The sequence below is a fragment of the Phyllopteryx taeniolatus genome, chromosome 6 (assembly GCF_024500385.1).
Source record: "Phyllopteryx taeniolatus isolate TA_2022b chromosome 6, UOR_Ptae_1.2, whole genome shotgun sequence".
Classification (NCBI taxonomy): Eukaryota; Metazoa; Chordata; class Actinopteri; order Syngnathiformes; family Syngnathidae; genus Phyllopteryx; species Phyllopteryx taeniolatus.
Window position 1 is genome coordinate 2,844,916 of NC_084507.1, and position 16,855 is coordinate 2,861,770.

Below are 16,855 nucleotides of genomic sequence, written 5' to 3' on the forward strand. Positions count from 1 at the left end.
TACCTAGTAGCATAATAATACATTTGATTTATATAGCGCTTTTAGGGCAGCACGGATGGTTGTTGGTCTATATGTGCCCTACGATTGGCTGGCGACCAGTTCAGGGTTCTGGCCCAAAGATAGCTGGGATAGGCTCCAGCACGCCCGTGACCCTAGTGAGGATAAACGGTATAGGAAATGGATGACAACAATTTTGTCATGTTCCCAATGAGGCCAAAGATGTTTTGGTGGGCTCACCTCTGTGTCACTGGCTAATGTCTGCTGCTGCAGCGTGAGAGTGAGCTGCCCCTGCTGCCCCGCCTCCTGCTGACACTCGACCTGCAGACGACGCCGCTGCCAGATTTAGTGTGCACACAGCAGCAGATATTGAACTGCTCCTTCAGTCATGCGTTCCTTTACCTCCGTGATGGGGAAGGCCTGCTGCTGTGTGTCCTCACTGAGGCTGACCACAAAGAGGACCTCCGAGGTAAGCAGCAGACACCCAGCATGCTCGTGGCCAGACCCACTCACAATAGTCACCTCTAAGGCCATGTGCAGCTCCGGTCGCCCTAAAGACTGGAGCATTTTCCTATAGGCAGAGAAGAGGGGAAGAGAGTTAGGATTTGTCATTTCAGGGCGAGATCAAGATGTTTCATTCAGTGATAGAATTTAATCGTAGGTCTTCTGAGAGCTTTTTTTTTTTTAAACAAGGCATGGTCCACAATCAATGAATGCTTCTTGACGAGAGACAATTCTACACTGGTGTGTTTCTTTTTTTTTTAGTGGCCAGAGCAGCTTTAAGCCACATCTTCAATCTTGTCTCACTGATCGGACTCCAGGTTGGCTCACACTTTACTCTGATTAGCTCCTAAATAATCCGTAGCCAAAAGGTTCTATTACATTTTCCTCCCTGTCCTCAGAATGTTTATTGTATTGAATGTTATTTAAAAAAAAAAAAAAAAGAGAAACCAATCGTTTGTGTGGTACAGTATATTGTTTGTTTATTCCTGTGATTTAAATTAAGGTCAGACTACATTTTATGACCAATTTATGCAGAAATTCCAAAGGATTCACATACTTTTGTCTCCCACTGTGTATATACATTTTCCATAAAGACCACACAAACAAGTGACAACATATGTTTGGATACAACCTGTAATTGACATGTCTACAGAACGTGTGGCTCCTATTACACGAACGCTCAGTTGAACTACGCGTGAAGGAAGGCGAGTGTTTAGTCGTGTTTCTCGGACACTGTGTTTACTTTGGTAGGCAGGTGCTCCAATTGCGCAGCAGATGTGAGAAGCAGCAGAAGGGGACAGTTTGTTTCTGTTCAGTGTAACTGGGCTCAAACCGTCTGACCCTTCAAGTGTCTGCGCTACCTGCAGTAGTAAAAATAATTGACGGACACCTGATGGAAACCAGCTTCAGTGCAAATGCAAACAATAACACCACAAGGGAGAATTCTCTTGGCATTCGTGTATTTTTATCACTCCCCCCCCCCCCCCCCCCCCCCCTCTCTACTAACGTTACATACCGCTAACCCCTCTGGTGTCGACATCTAAGGTGAAATGTTCCAAAGGAATATTGAATTTAAGATTTGCCATCACCGGCCGCTATTAAAAATACTTGTTTCGGGAACTATGGAAAGCCAACTGCATCGCGGAAAGCTCATTATAAAATGCAATCCTCTCTTACCCTCTGGAGACTTGGCCCTCTAATAAACCTTGTTAATATTATAAGCATTCCGCTGAGAGGAAATACTGGAACGAAGGCCAAAATGTGACGCATCAAATTTCAATAATGCAGAAGCTGAAGGTGAGCACGCCTGCTCTGTACAACATGCAACCTCAGTGATCAAGCTCCAAAGCATCTGGCACCAAGAGGAACGTGTCCCTCCTCCACGTGAAGGCATCTCTCTGGATCCACTCACAGCTCACGACTTTGAGCTGGAGGCTTTGGCAGAGTGCTTACAAAAACCTTTTAACATGGTTTGATGAGAACAAGGGAGAGCAGGCTGGCTACCATGTGTGGAATCAAGGTCAAACAGACTTTTCGGGGAGTGGGGTGGTGTTAATGAACCCTTCACGACAGCGAAAATGATGAGAGGTAAGTGGGAGAAAAGGAACACCGGATTTTGGAGAGGATCCAAGAAAAGCAAAGGCCAACATGTCCGACTTTAAACGCACAGCTTCAAGACAGTAAAGGAACACGGGATGCTATTTCATTTTGGGGTGGGGGGGGGAATCATACCAAACATATTTAAGGTGGCTGTTGGGGGCTTCAGCGGATTTCTCCTCTGTTGGCAGGTAAAGTTGTTTAGGAAGCTGCCACAGTCCTGCTCCATGGAGGATCCCTGTTAGAAGACACCGCACAAACGGACAAAGCATGTCACGCATCCGTGAGGTCAATTAGACACAGAACAGAACTTCTAATGTGGAGGTAAACCGACATTCTTGGGAAAAATATGCGTTGAACAAAAACCATTTGAACTGCTGCCACGCATGGCACATCCAGACTCCATCAAATCTCGAGACTTAAAGCCAAGTGAGGATCTAGAGCAGGGGTCACCAACCTTTTTCATACTGAGCGCCACTTCTTTTATGCGTACCGATTCATGCAAAAGCCCAACTGTTTGATACACACTTCTGAAATAACAAATTCGCTCAAATTACATTTATGTCATTAGTAATTAATGAGATTCATCTATGCGAAAACAGTGATCATCTTAGCAATTTTGCGCAATAATGATCAACAATGAATTAATAAGGTACGAATTACATAAATATCAATGTGCGACACTTTATTTCTGTAAATCTCTATTTATATTTTCAGATGATCACTTCTACAACATTGCGAGGAATTCACAACGTCCCCCGTCCCCCCCCACACACACACATCACCGGTGAGCTACTTTTAGAACAGCCCTCTGAGCGACTTATGTGGTTCTTGGGGGCCGCCTGGTGTCCGCTGGCACCATGTTGGTGCCCCCTGAGCTAAAGGATCACAAGAGTATAAAATGTCATGTTTTTTTAAAAAAGATTTTTTATTAACAGTGTCTGACTTATTTCACATGTATGACAGTTTAGGATGTTGAAATGTTATTAAAACCTGCCGGTACAGTTAATAAAGATTTTACGATGGCGACACTTTGAGTGGAACGGATGACTTCTCTTCTCTTTCCATTATTTTCTCTGGGAGAAAATGCTTGTGTTCGAGGTTTCCTCTGTATTTCAGAGGAATATTACATCCTCTTCCACAGTCTGGTCTATACACGGTCTAGAAAACAAGACGTGTTTGGCATGTATATGTCCGAATGAGTTCATGTACGTGTGGTTGGTTTCCCTTCATCCCGCTCTCTCAGTCAGCAGTGAAGTCATCGGGTGAAATAGAGCCATAAAGAACACGAGAGCGCTCCATTAATGATGTCACTCCAGTGGTACTCTGCAAAGCCGAGTGGATGTTTATACAAACCACTTTCAGAAGACACAATGAAGTGACAAAATGATGACACAAATCAAGGCAGATGATCTCCATCTCATGCCAACGTTGCGAGCACAATACGATAATGTTTGTGTTGGACTCAGAGGGTCAGCGAGAAGAGTGCCAGGCTCGCTCTGGGAGCCATCACTCTGATTGGGAGTGGTTCACCACATTGGTAATGTGCAGCGGCAATAACCTGTTACTTGCCAAAACACACCACCGCCTGACTTATTCCTCAACTCCATCTCCCACTAAGCTAACTCCACAGCCTAAAGGGTCTTATTTTTAGACAGCGCACCCCTGTGTCCTACATGGCTATATGACTAAACTTGATATACATTTTGTGTAGAAAGATAGTATTAGTGCCGTATTGATGAGCGCGGAGAGGAGTTTGAGACTTCCATTATGAATTTTGAGTTCTAGGCATGATGCCCTGCTGCTGCAAAGAGGCACATTCTTTCTAATTCCATTTCATTACATAATAAAGTACAATATTATGGAATGCTATTTTTCCTAATTCAAATACACATGACAACAACCTTTGTTGTTTTTTGGGGGGAAGGCCGGAACGGATTAATGGCATTTCAATTCATTTCAATTGGAAAGGATGATTTGAGATACCATTGTGGTCACTGAACGAATTGGACGCGTATCTCAAGGAAGCACTGTATTCATTCCATCTTTGTTATTTGGCATTGGAAAACTTAAGACCTTTTCTTGCAAAATGCAATGCAAAAACAATCTTAATACTAGTAAATGCACTAGTATTATCATATTTGCATCGCTACATAACTGATTTGGGAAAGAGGTAGGGTACATTTCTGAGCGATCACTCGACAGCGTTTGATGTAATATCCTCCTTGACAAGGACATTTTGTACGACCGTGGTGGCTGTGACTGTCAACCAGCATGACAAAGAAACTTGAAACACCTTATTGGTTTTATAAACAAACACCAGTAAGATCAACTTTGAACGCACCATATCCAGTTTGGGATACCAGTTCAGCTGCTCCTCCAATGGGCTTAGTGAAAACCCCCACAATTCCTTTCCCCATGCCAGAGATGACGCCTTTGGCTTTGCTACCAGCTGTGCTCTGCATCTCCCAGTTCCTTTGGAAATTCTGCATGGGCTGGTCCACGATGCCCGCTATTGCTCCTGGAACAAAAACAAGCAGCGTTTCATCTTAACATTCATCCATTTTCCATTGAACCTGAGTATTCTCTGACTATTGTACATGGTGTCGCGTCAACCTTAGGCTTGTTACCTAAGGTGTGATAATATAACCGTTCCTATTATTGTCTGTTGGACATTTATTATTATTTTTTTTTAAATTAAATGTATGTTGGCATTCTTGTACGTTTCTACTTGTACGAAAAGTTAAAAGAAATCAATAAACAAATTGTTGCCATTTGTTGTCCATATGGCTTGTCCTCATTTGGGTGAGTTGGAACCTGTCCCAGCTGACTTTGGGACTCGTCACCAACCAATCACAGGGGACAGACTTTACACATCATGTGCTTCTTGAAATATTGTGGCCTAAAAAAACGTTTGCGTTTCATAAAAACAAAAACAACAACTATTTGATTAAAGTTGAATAAGATCATAATATAACGGAGCCCTGCTATTTGTAGGTGATAGGAACTGGACCCAACCGGAATAGTGAATTTCTTCCAATAATTGATGCTTCCCCTAAAAGTGATTATAATTGCCTTTATTAATAGCCAAAGACACAAATAGATGATAACACTATGATCCTAAAACAGGCTTTCAAACACACATCTACCTTTAAAACTACAATATAGTAAACAGCTTATCAAAACCAACCTTTGTTCTCATTTGTCCTGCAGCTATTATGTGTATCTCAAGATGGATACCTTCACTCTGACGTAACGCGCATGAAGGGGTTCAACCAGTCGGCAAAAGCAAGCTTTTATTCACAACTGAAGGCAACAACTAGTCGTTGTTGACGAGCCACTTTGACGTGCGTACGATCTGCATCCTCGCATACCTAACAAACTAATCCCAAGTCGTGACAGCCCCTGCCTGAGTCCGTCCCCCAGACTCTCTGGTAGCTGCCGTCTCCACTCCTCCTGCCTGGTGTAGTGCTCCTCATCCAGAGACAGACGGTCCATGTTTCGGGCTAGGCTGGTTGCTAAGTTGGTGATGGACGTCAGGGTGCCTGGGCACAGGTGGACACATTTTAATCATGAGAACATTTTAACTGGAAAGAAAAAAAAAAGAAAAAATTTGTGTTACCTTTTGAGATGTGCTTGACGAAAGACGTGGTACCCCTGGAGACGCCACTGACAAAGGCACCAGGTCCACGTGTCAGACCTTCATATGGCAAGCGGAAGAAATCGGACACGCCATTACCGATGCTGCGCACCAGGCTGGCAGGACTGCCCAGGATCTCCAAAGAGCCCACAACCCAGCCTAACACACAGGAACAAATACAGACACGGGCATACTGTGAAGGCAAACGTTTGCTGGGAAATATGATTTGAATTGTTTTTGACAATAGATGGAGGAATTCAACCCTTTTCAAAACCACCTTAGATATTATTTTAAGATTTTTTTTTGCCAGAGGTAGAGCGTCATGACTCTCGATCAATAAATTCATCAGTCAGGCTACAATCCTGAGGCTGGATTTACACTGCAGGGCCAAAGTGCCAGCATTCAGCACGCAATCCACATGGGGAACGTCACGTGACCAAGCCCAGAAAACAGGTTAGCTGACTTCCTGTGTGTGCGACGCTAATGAACATGACCTACAGTTTGCCGACATGATTGTTCGAAGCCAATGTTGCAAAAAAGTTTTTTTTTTCTTTATGGCTTATTGTCTTCGGACGCCTAAAGTTCCTACGGTTGCTTTATCACGGCACCCTTCGCCATTCAGCGGGACCAGGAAGAAGTGCTAAGACCTGTTTGGCCAAATGTGGATGTAGGTTGCGCATGCAGCAGATGAAAACCAACACCACGACAATGGTGAACTCCATAATGGTGAGAACGAGGATAAAATGACACACTTGTGGGTGTATTTCCAGAAGAAGCCACAGTTGTTTTATGAGTGAGGAAATACAACAGCAGCACCTGCCCACAAACAAACAAACACTTTATAGTGTCAAGTTTATTTTGTCTTCACTGGCCCACAGTTGGCAATGCTAGATGACATCCCCCTAATCTGTATAAATCTGTAATGCGTGAGGGTACACACGCCTTTACAAATGCCAGGATTTTGTGAAATACAAAAATGAGACCAACATAAATCATTTCACAATTGTTTACATCATGAATATGACCTACAGCCTGTTCAACTCAATTAAAAAAGAAATCTCTTGGAAAGGGGAAGTAAAAAAAACAACAACAACCGAGATAGTGCGGTTGCGCAAGTTTGCACACCCCCTCGTACTCGAGGATGTAGCTGTGTTCCGAATTAACTGATCGCATTCAGACATACCATCTGCCTCCCCTCAAGCTTTATCTTTTTTCATGCCATCAACGATAGAGTGCATATTAAGTGTCTGTAACCATTCTATTGGACACGGGACGAGAGACAGAAACAGGAACTTGCCAATCACAAGCCTCAACCCTGTTAGTGAAGAATTGTGCAATCTGAGGTGAGGCTTTCACCCATGTATATTTACAGTAAATATGCAAATTCAGCTCTTTTGAACATAACATGGATTTTATTGGATTCAAAACCAATATAAAGAAAATGTGATGCCTGCCTTTCTGCCTCCCCATACCACATGCCACAGCACCATGCTTGAAGTAAGGTATGGTGTTTTTTTTCTTTGGTGATGGGCAGTGTTGTATTTGCGGCAAACATACCTTTTGGAATTATGGTCAAAAGGTTCAACCTTGGTTTCAGCAGACCATAAAACATTTTCCCACATGCGTCCCAAGTGTGTTTGCAAAATATAGCTGGTGCCCCAACATATGAAGGAGATGGAAGATTTTTGTCACATGTACGAAACAGGTAGCACTTATTTCTGCAGCTCCTTCAATGTTACTGTTGGCCTCGTGGCAGCCTCCCTGGCTAGTTTTCTTCTCATCTTTTCATCAATTTTGGTTCTCCTGACTGATGATAACGTTAAACAACAAAAACAAAACTCTGATGCTGTGCAAGCTCTCTGTAGACAATGGCTTAAGCTATAAGATGTGACAACAAAAATGCCAGGAAAAGCCTACAAGTACATATAGAATTCATTTGGGGTTAATCAGAGGCACAAATGCAGGCAGGTGTGTGCTAACTCCCATTTAGCATGAACCTCACCAGAACATCTGTTACTATATAAGAGGGTGTCCACACTTGTGCAACCACATTATCTCAGTTGTTTATTTTCACTTCCCCTTGTGAAAAAAAGGTTCTTTACTGTTATTCAATTGGGTTGTACAAGTTATAGTTTTTTGGGGCATTATTTTTGTTATATCACAGCACGCACGCACACTGGACATATGGATAAGCATGTGCATGATATCCATATGCCTACATTGTGTGCGTGTTTAAATGTAGTATTGTACATCCTGAAGCTAATCAGTCCCAGTATGCAATGGTTGCCCAAACTAATGATGACTCAGGAAGCAGAGAACATGGCGAGGTGTTGAAATACAAGCAGAAATGAGGGCTGTGATGAAACACAGCGGAAAAGGAAGAACCCAGCCAGAACAACCATTTCTGATGTGGAAATGATGGGTTAAATCAGACCACATGTGGAGGCTTCGACGAGACAGGGCGAGCACGGCCCAAAGGCTTTATACAGGCCTGATATCCAGACTTCTCCATGGTGACTGCTTAGATTAACCATAATGTATCACAAGTAATCTGTCAAACATTAGGAAGCCTTTGCCAGGCATAAGGGGATTCAGATTTTGCTTCCTTTCCTTTCCTCTAGAGAAAACATTTCTAACTCAAGGCCCAACTTCCATTTATTCACGTCCTGCAAGCTCATTTTAGATGTTTATTATCAGAACGGAACTTGTGATGCAATTCTATCAATTCATTTTCTATGCTGCTTGTCCTCATTAGGGTCACGGGTGAGGCTATCCCTTGCAGCTGACTTTGGCTGAGAGGTGGGGTCCACCCCCGGACTGGTCGCCAGTCAATTGCAGGGCACATACTCTATAACCTAACAACCGTTCACACCCAAATTTAGACAAGGAAGTCTTTAAAAATATGGAAGGAAGCCGACGCAAACGCCACAAAGGAACACAGCGGCCCAGAAGAACCATGAACCTTAGAATTGTCAGATGCTACTTTCACCCTCAGTGATGTTGGAGAACCGCAAGGGACTGTTCTGTCACCATTTCTGTTCACCTTGTACGCTTTCAATACAACTTTGGATGTATTAAGGACGGGCAGGAGACGAGGTACAGAAAGGCGGTGGACAACTTTGTGGGTTAGTGCAGTAGGGATCAGCTATTCCTCAACACTAAGGAGCTAGTTGCGGACTTTAAGAGGTCCACAACCACCACTCAGCCTATCTCAATCAGCGGGAGGAGATTGAGATAGTACGCTGCAACAGCAAAGAAGCTCTTCCTCCAACAGACTTATTCAGACCTTCTGTCAGAAACAATGGTTCAGCTCATCTTTTATACTGTTCACTATTCACTGATATAACCATTCCTCACTGGGTGTGTCCATCTGTCCGTCCATCTATCGAACTACTCGGGCACCACGCTGCCTTGTGGCCCAAATGCATGACTGAAGTCTGCGATGTCTTATGTCCACACAAGATAGCGTTTTCTATTGTAAGTCTCAGCAGAAATACTGATGCTGATTAGGTATGCAAACTTGCAATCAATTTAAAATTACAGGCGATGCAAAAGGAAAGACTTGATCGCATATTCCCTCGCTGTGGATGACAGCACCGGCATGACTGACACATCGCAGCCGGCAATCTTTATCCGTGGATTTGACTCTGGTTTGTACATTACAGAGGAGATTTTAAATACTATTAAATCATTGCATTACACCACCCAAGGAAAAGATATATTTGAACAAATCTGCATCTGTGTAAATGTCATGAAATTGACACCCCCAATAAAAAGGTTTGTAGTTGCCTATAAATGCCACAAGATCGCAGCGAACTGAGCAAAGCATTATTTTTGGCTCAGTTAAACTGCTCAACTCAAAATAGTAGTTACTTGGCACCAAGATGGCGACAAAGTGATACATTTTTGCTTTGGCCTGAGCACAAAAACAGCCAAAAGCAAACATTTTCAGCAAATAACGGAGGAGACCAAAATACTGGCAAATAGGTGAATTTGTGAATGCCAAACCACAAACATGAAAGGGTTCACTCTCAATTAATTGAATGTAAAAACCTATGAGTATATAGTACACCAATTAAATTTGTTTAATCTAATCATTAAAATTCTGGACATTGTTCTTGTGTTCACCGAGAAATGGATAAAAAATCTTACTTTTCAAAGAGTGTGTTTTCTATTATGTTGGGAACTACACTTTTACTTACACACTTATAATTAGCCCTCTGAGGGCAACTCCCACGAGACCTGTGATTAGATTGAGTTTGACAACCCTGCACTAGCAAAACTAGAACACTGTCTCATTACCAGTTAAACAACATGCCACAGACCAAACAATCGACTCATTTGATTTAAAGGGGACACATTTTGCCAAACCGACGTTTTTTAGTATTTGGGATGTAATATTGTCTGTATGGTGCCTCAGTAAACGTGAAATATGAATTAAAATCGTCCACGCATTCCTGAGTCCCAGAGGCTTTTTCTGCCGAGAACCCTGAAATCAGGTCATTCGAATTTCTCGAGCTTATCTACGTCACTAGATCGCCGCTCCCGAGCCGGCACTCTCAACATAGCAAACGCCTATGCTCTCACAAGTGGGTCTTCTACACAGAGGCAACCAATCAGCGGTAAGGGGGTGGTCTTAACCAAATATGGACAAAGCGGATACAAAACTGGGTCAAACAGAGGTAGCTGTAAGAAAGGCCTTTTCTGGACACCCTCTGTGACAAAACTAAGGTGTTTAAAAAAAAAAAAAAAAAAGAAATAGACACTTAAAGTCCATGTTAGAGAGTCACTGTATAGAGGTCTAAATAGCCAAAATACGGGACTTTAAAAAAATAAATAAAAAAATCATACACAGCAGTTTACTGTCCCACTCTTGTCCTGTAGGTCACCATAATGAAAATTGCCAAACACTGCAAACTTTTATCACTGCAGCTCATTTGTCTCAGAAATGTATGCACGGCAGTTGGAATGATAAAGATCTAACCTCACCTCAATCATCGCGAGTCAGGTGTACATACAGTTTGCACAGCACAACTACAGCACTACGTACCGGCTCTGAAGAGGGCCCCAGCAGCATAATGCATAGCCAGAGCGTGAACCAGCTGTCTGGCTGTAGTGCAGAGCGGCCCCCTCTCAAACAGGGAGAAGGCTAGAGGAGTGTGGTCTGAAGCAATGTAGAGCTTGAGGGATGCATGGATGCTGACCAGCAGGTTGACTGGCTGAATAGTTAGCCTCTGCAGACGCACAGGCCGGACCAGTGCCTGTATTGACTGAAGTACCTACAGAGCATTTTCACAGTACAACATTATCATCTTCATCTTGGCCTAGATTGTCTCAGTTAATTCCATCACTACTGTTAAGAATTATGCACCTGTTCAGGGACGGTGGAGGCTGATCCAGACTCTTTACACTTCTGAGGCTTCACTGAGGCAAAGGTGGAGCCAGGGACGAAAGTGTGGAACAAGGTTTTGACATAGTAAACAAATGTGTCTTCAAGGTATATTCTAGCAGGCTGGACCTGGAAGTTAACCTGTGGAGGACACAACCAAAGTTGTTTTGAGACTATAAATTGCAAACAAAGTGATGAAAGCAGGCTAAACACACGAAAGGAGAAGAAATAGTAGTAGTTGAAGAAGATATAGAAGAAACTAGGCTAAATGTTAGCTTATCTGGTAAGTACATTGCGGTTGCAGACTCTTGTCATGTTTATTGCGCTGAATGACTTTGGTGACATTATACAAACAACCGACACAACCAGTTGCTCCTTTATTTGTGTCAGGGAACGACGAGAGCTTCAGGTCGCTTCCGAATTGGCTAGCGGTCTGTTTCACGTCACACTCACGGAGTCCGTGGCTCAGCCCATCTCGGTGTTGACCGCACAGGTAAGGATTTGCAATTGGAAATTTGAACAGGTTTAACATTTACCATTGTCGGCTGGCCTGACTGCTTCAATGTGAAAAAAAATCACCCTTAACACACCCCACACCACAGGATAACTGCTCATGGTCATCTTTCAGAGACATGTGACAATTGGGCCTTTGCTGAACAAATTTGATCACAAGGGAGAACCTTTTGTTGGTATGTGTGTACAGACTCCAGCTGTTTGTGCAGGATAGGGGCTGAGCCCTGCCGCGAACAGCGAAAATCTGCATGGAGTTGACGGCCACCTAAAATAGTTTGTAATTGCCAATAGATGCCAAGAAATGGCAGCAAAGCACTTTTTTTCTAGTAGACTAGGCTATGGCCTGAGTAAATAAATATCTCTTCAATTCAGAAGTTGCTTGGCACCAAAGCAAACATAGCTTTGGCCTGAGCACAGAAACAGCGGACCGGTGAAATATTAGGTTAGCCCCCCGTGCCAAAACAAAACACCAGAACAAAACAAAACAAAACAAAAAAATCAACAAATGAGCAAATTTATAAATATCAAACTCCAAATATGTGGGGGTTGACTGTACCCTGCATTAGAACACACTATAACAAGGTTTGGAGAACTGAATCCAACCTCGTCTAGGGTGCATCCATCCGCAGACAGGATTAGCCTCAGCTGAAGGAAACAAGAACGTTTAAACTCCTCCAGCATTTCAGGAGTCTCAGTGGGAACGTCGTGGTTACTCCACTGATCCCCGAGCTCGGCACCTCCTCTCTGCTCCTGGCACAGCAGCACGGGGAAGTGGAAGCTTGCACGGTTGTATAGCTGGTTATCCACTTGCAGGCACAAGCAGTAAACCTCGATCAGAAAGGCGTCAGGCATCAGAGTATAAATGGACGCTGTAGCTGCTCCAGGCTCGAGGGTGACCTCGGGGGGTAGGCACGTGGATGTTGGGGCCAGTCTGAGGAAGAGGTTGGTCAGTGTGAGTCTTAGCAGCTCCACAGAACCTGAGGGGTTGGTGATGTCATCACTCAACACTACGCTGGCCTCACTCAGAAGGACAGTTAGGGACAGCTTGGTAGACCTGAAAAAAGGAGTGCGAAAATAAATGAACATTCTCCACCTCCAACACAGATTAATTAAAGCACTCAAATTGTTTATAGAGCATAATAGTAGTGAGTTTTCTACCAACAGAGCATAATAACAAACACTGTCTGTTGTCATTTGCTCACATTAACCTAATATTTAATCACATAGATCTCCTGCTATTCAAACGTAAATGATGTTTGGTGTTGATGTAATGGAATAAAGCAGTAAGAGCCATGTTCTGAAACACAATGTCATGGGAACACAGCAGGCTTTTATTCCCCTCCTGTGGTGGAAAAGATGGCACTTTGCATGTCACGTCTATTAATGATTTCTGCATAGGAATTGCAAATCGAGCACCTGGGTTCTTTTGGTCAGAAAAATACACCACCAAGCAAGCATCTGTCTGCACACATACCTGCTGTGTTGGTTGATTACGCAATCTGCACCGCCCTCTGGTGACAGAGACAGAACCAAGGTTCCTCTCTCATACCCCACATCGATGTAGAGACAACCAAAACCTGGCAGGAATACCACCTGAGCAACAATAACAAAAGAAAATAGTTAACAGCAAAACTATTCATAACCAGCATTCACAAAGTCAAGAACTATCAGATTCATAGCGCCATCCAAGATTCTTTTCACAGATGTGTACTCAAACATGCATGTGCCAGATTTTAACCTCCATCACTCCCAGATCAACATGATCAACTCCTCATGTGACAAAACGAAGCAGAGCCCACTGCAAACCTCACTCAACAGTCATAACAAGCCTGACCTTTGACCTCTCACCCGTACCACAGAGGTCAAATGAGGACCTCACAGTAACTAGAGATGCGCGGCCTCAGCCTCAACCCCAACCTGTGACTGGCTAGACACAACACGAAACGTTACACACCCTCCAGGTTACTCTAATCCCTGACCAGCTGATCACACTAACTTTAAAACATTTGCATTGTCATTGCATGTAACATCCTCTTGTACTGTATTATCTGAGAGCGTGCTATATCCTACCATGGGGCTAAATTATTGCCAACTTTGGGCCTTTTTTATGATTGAGTGGACTAATGAGCAACGAGAACACTATACACTGAAAAGAGCTGTATCAAATAGTCTGCCTTTACAACGATATGTTTATCATCGTGGTTGTAGATTACAGTGCTATGGAACTGTACTATATTATAATGAGTCTGTCATGTCTATAATAATATTTTGATCATGCGAGAGAGTCAAAACTATTAGGCTATTATGATGCAGCACAGTACAGCAAACTCGCAATGGAATAATGAACATATTGTTTAACTAATCTCTCACTAACAGTATGTATCAGAACTAAAATCATTACATTAGAAACACATCACATCACATCCTGATCGTGCAATCATATAACATATATCATTATCAAGTCCCTTGTGAAAGATGGGGGGGGGGGGGGGGGGGAGGGGGGAAATAAAAAATTAAATGAGATTGCAACACGATTTCATAAAGCTACTAGAGAATCAAACAGATTTCTAATTTTTTGTGTGAGTGATGACACATGAGAACTCCCGTTCCAAAGGAACACTTTTACCTGAGTGCCAGGGCTATTGATGTCAATAGGGTCAGTCCAGTCTGTGCTGCCAACATTTGCTGCGGTTTTTAACAACAGCGTGGGCAGTGCTTCTCTCTGCCTGCAGTCGGGGAAACTAGAAAAGTGATAGTAGAGCTCATGGTGCACTGAGCTATTTGCAGCAAGTGGACAACAGTACACCTCGGTCCTTGGAGTTTCTGTAAAAGATGAGTTTAAAATATTGAGCAATTCAAAAAGGAGACGTGAGGAGGAGGAAAGTCTGTCATAGTCTTTCCTTCTCACCTGTTACGTTCTCCTTAAGCACAAGCTGGAAAGGACATTTGTTGTGCACCAGCATGGGAGGGCAAGGATCCTCATTTAGTGTAATGTACGTCACTCCAAGATGCTCCTGGTATGTCAAGACTATGGCTCTAGCAAATACACATCAATAAACAAATCCATGATAATCGTCATTACAGTCTCTCATAGCCACACAAAATTGATCTGAGGAGACAAAGCTCGATGGAGATCTAACAGACCGAAGACTAACAAGTCTTAAGTCATGGGAAAACATGGGGCAAGTCGAGATGGACCAAGACGAGCTCAGGAACTGAAAGTGAGGGAATTTCATTACTGTTGCTTAGCATGCTACCAACTACTTCTTTGAGTCCTGTGCCAGCTTGGTCCGGGACCCTGCTCTAAATTGACTGTTGCTGCCACAGACTCTGTGCCAAAGTTAACCCACCTGCTGCTCGGGCCACCCCAAGAGTTTGTTTCACCAGGAACCGACACACTCTGCCTGAGGAAGTCTGGTCGGATGAGAGTGGGGAGGCTCCATGCTGTAGACCCATGTCTGGCATCAGGCCTTGATAATGAGCTGAAAAGCATGCATTTCACTGCCAAGGGAAACTCCACTTTTTCCTGGGCGCTGGTTTGAAGACGATCCCAGCATGGCAAAGAGTAGGGTTTGGTCTGAGACGCTGCTTCAGACGGAGCCAGGTTGAATACTGTAGTCTCCGGTATGTCACAGGCCTGTGCAAAGGACATACCATAAACTTGTACTGCATTTGTCTTTAAAAAGGAAATCAACACAACAGAAGTTATTTCGAAAAGTTGAGAAACATGGAAAGAAAAACTTAAGACTGGAGGAGAATACTGTACAGGGGGCACAGATGGGGAGAAGACATTGCAGGAATGCACATGTTGAAACCATATTATTATTATTATTCTATTTACTTTTCCCAACTGTGCTTTGTGTTAATTTGGTTTCTTAGAAGTGATGGGCTGGATTAAAGTCCCTGGGATTGGCTTTTAAGAGATGAGGAACAGAGAGTATGGACTGGTATGTAAATGTTTTCAAGATTTGCACCCACTTTGTTGTTATTTAAGGCATTTTGTTTTAGGATTTCAGTCCGTACTTTAGTGGCAACTGGCACGCTTTGGCTTTTTTCTCTAGGGAGATCTTAAAGCTTGTGAAATGACATCATTACATTGTTGCTCTCTTGGGGGGGACAAGCAGCAGATGAAAGAGAGAAGGGAAACCTGCATCCAATTCTGGATGTTAGTTTAATACCCCTAAGAAGTGCCATTGACTCATGGTGAGAACAGTGGAGCAAAATGATCTGATGGAAAAATGGCTTGCTGTGTCCCTCTAATCCATTTGTGTGGTCGTTACGGGGTGTGTGTATGAGTCATGTGCGCAGTGTATTTACTGTACGTGTGAAGCAGTAGTAAGGACAGGAGACATAATGCAGTGCCATAGACAAGCAAAAACATTTTGGCTTTGTAGGAACTTTGCTCTGAAAGGAAAACCGGGACGTGTATTGTGTTGTCATTTCTGTCATTGTTCTCTTTCTACTTTGAAACAGCAATTTACAGCATTGGTCTAGAAATGTACATGAACATTTCCGCTTATTACCTGGTTATCATTTCCCAGCTTGTGGTCAGTGAGCAGAGGCCTGTAGTGTATTGTGTAAGGAGTGCTGTTGACAAGGATCGTTCTGTCCGCTATCTGGAGAATCTGGATGCCATGTTTTACCGTAGATGACACACAGAACTGACACAGCTATGGACGAAATGACAGACACAGACGGCAATATTAGCCATGAAATGCTTCATAAATCAAACATTTATTTGCTTGATGTGGTTACTATGGCATCAGAAGCAGATACCAGAAGTTTTAGACTGAAACAGCACTTATTGGTCTCAACATTAAGTACACCTGTATAATCAAATTAGAAATGACAATAATAGCCCTGCATCCACCAAGGCTGAACTGTCTTGAAAAATGTCAAACTTGATGATGATGTGCTCCACAATACTCCAGTCCTATAGGTGGCAACTAACTAACTAACTAACTAACTAACTAACTGTGACAGTAACAATGGTTTTGATTGTCAGCGATGAACTTAATATGTTCATCGGAGGAGGAACTTCCAGTTTTATAGAACTGCAAATTGAAAGTTATTTCTATTTTGCTCACCCGATCAAACTCCACTTTAACACATTTCGTATGATGCAGGGGAGTTCGACATACTGGATCTGCAAACTTCAGCTTCAGTAAGAAACAATATTAAACAAACTCACTTATTTTACCCAGACAGGATTTTAA

The 16,855-nt window shown here is 43.1% G+C and overlaps 1 protein-coding gene across 3 annotated transcripts in view; it reads right to left on the reverse strand.

The window, feature by feature from the left end:
• Positions 1–16,855, reverse strand: part of LOC133479384 (intermembrane lipid transfer protein VPS13B-like) — a 489,205-nt gene that overhangs the window by 2,009 nt on the left and 470,341 nt on the right. For all 3 annotated transcript variants that reach the window (XM_061776308.1, XM_061776310.1, XM_061776309.1), the window contains 14 exons: positions 16,163–16,309; positions 14,990–15,276; positions 14,548–14,675; positions 14,266–14,462; positions 13,114–13,232; positions 12,243–12,693; positions 11,109–11,267; positions 10,788–11,016; positions 5,720–5,896; positions 5,472–5,642; positions 4,442–4,618; positions 2,233–2,335; positions 400–568; positions 238–318 (listed from right to left, as the gene is read on the reverse strand). In XM_061776308.1, the coding sequence (XP_061632292.1) occupies positions 238–318; positions 400–568; positions 2,233–2,335; positions 4,442–4,618; positions 5,472–5,642; positions 5,720–5,896; positions 10,788–11,016; positions 11,109–11,267; positions 12,243–12,693; positions 13,114–13,232; positions 14,266–14,462; positions 14,548–14,675; positions 14,990–15,276; positions 16,163–16,309 (2,595 nt within the window). The remainder of the gene's footprint in view (positions 1–237; positions 319–399; positions 569–2,232; positions 2,336–4,441; positions 4,619–5,471; positions 5,643–5,719; positions 5,897–10,787; positions 11,017–11,108; positions 11,268–12,242; positions 12,694–13,113; positions 13,233–14,265; positions 14,463–14,547; positions 14,676–14,989; positions 15,277–16,162; positions 16,310–16,855) is intronic.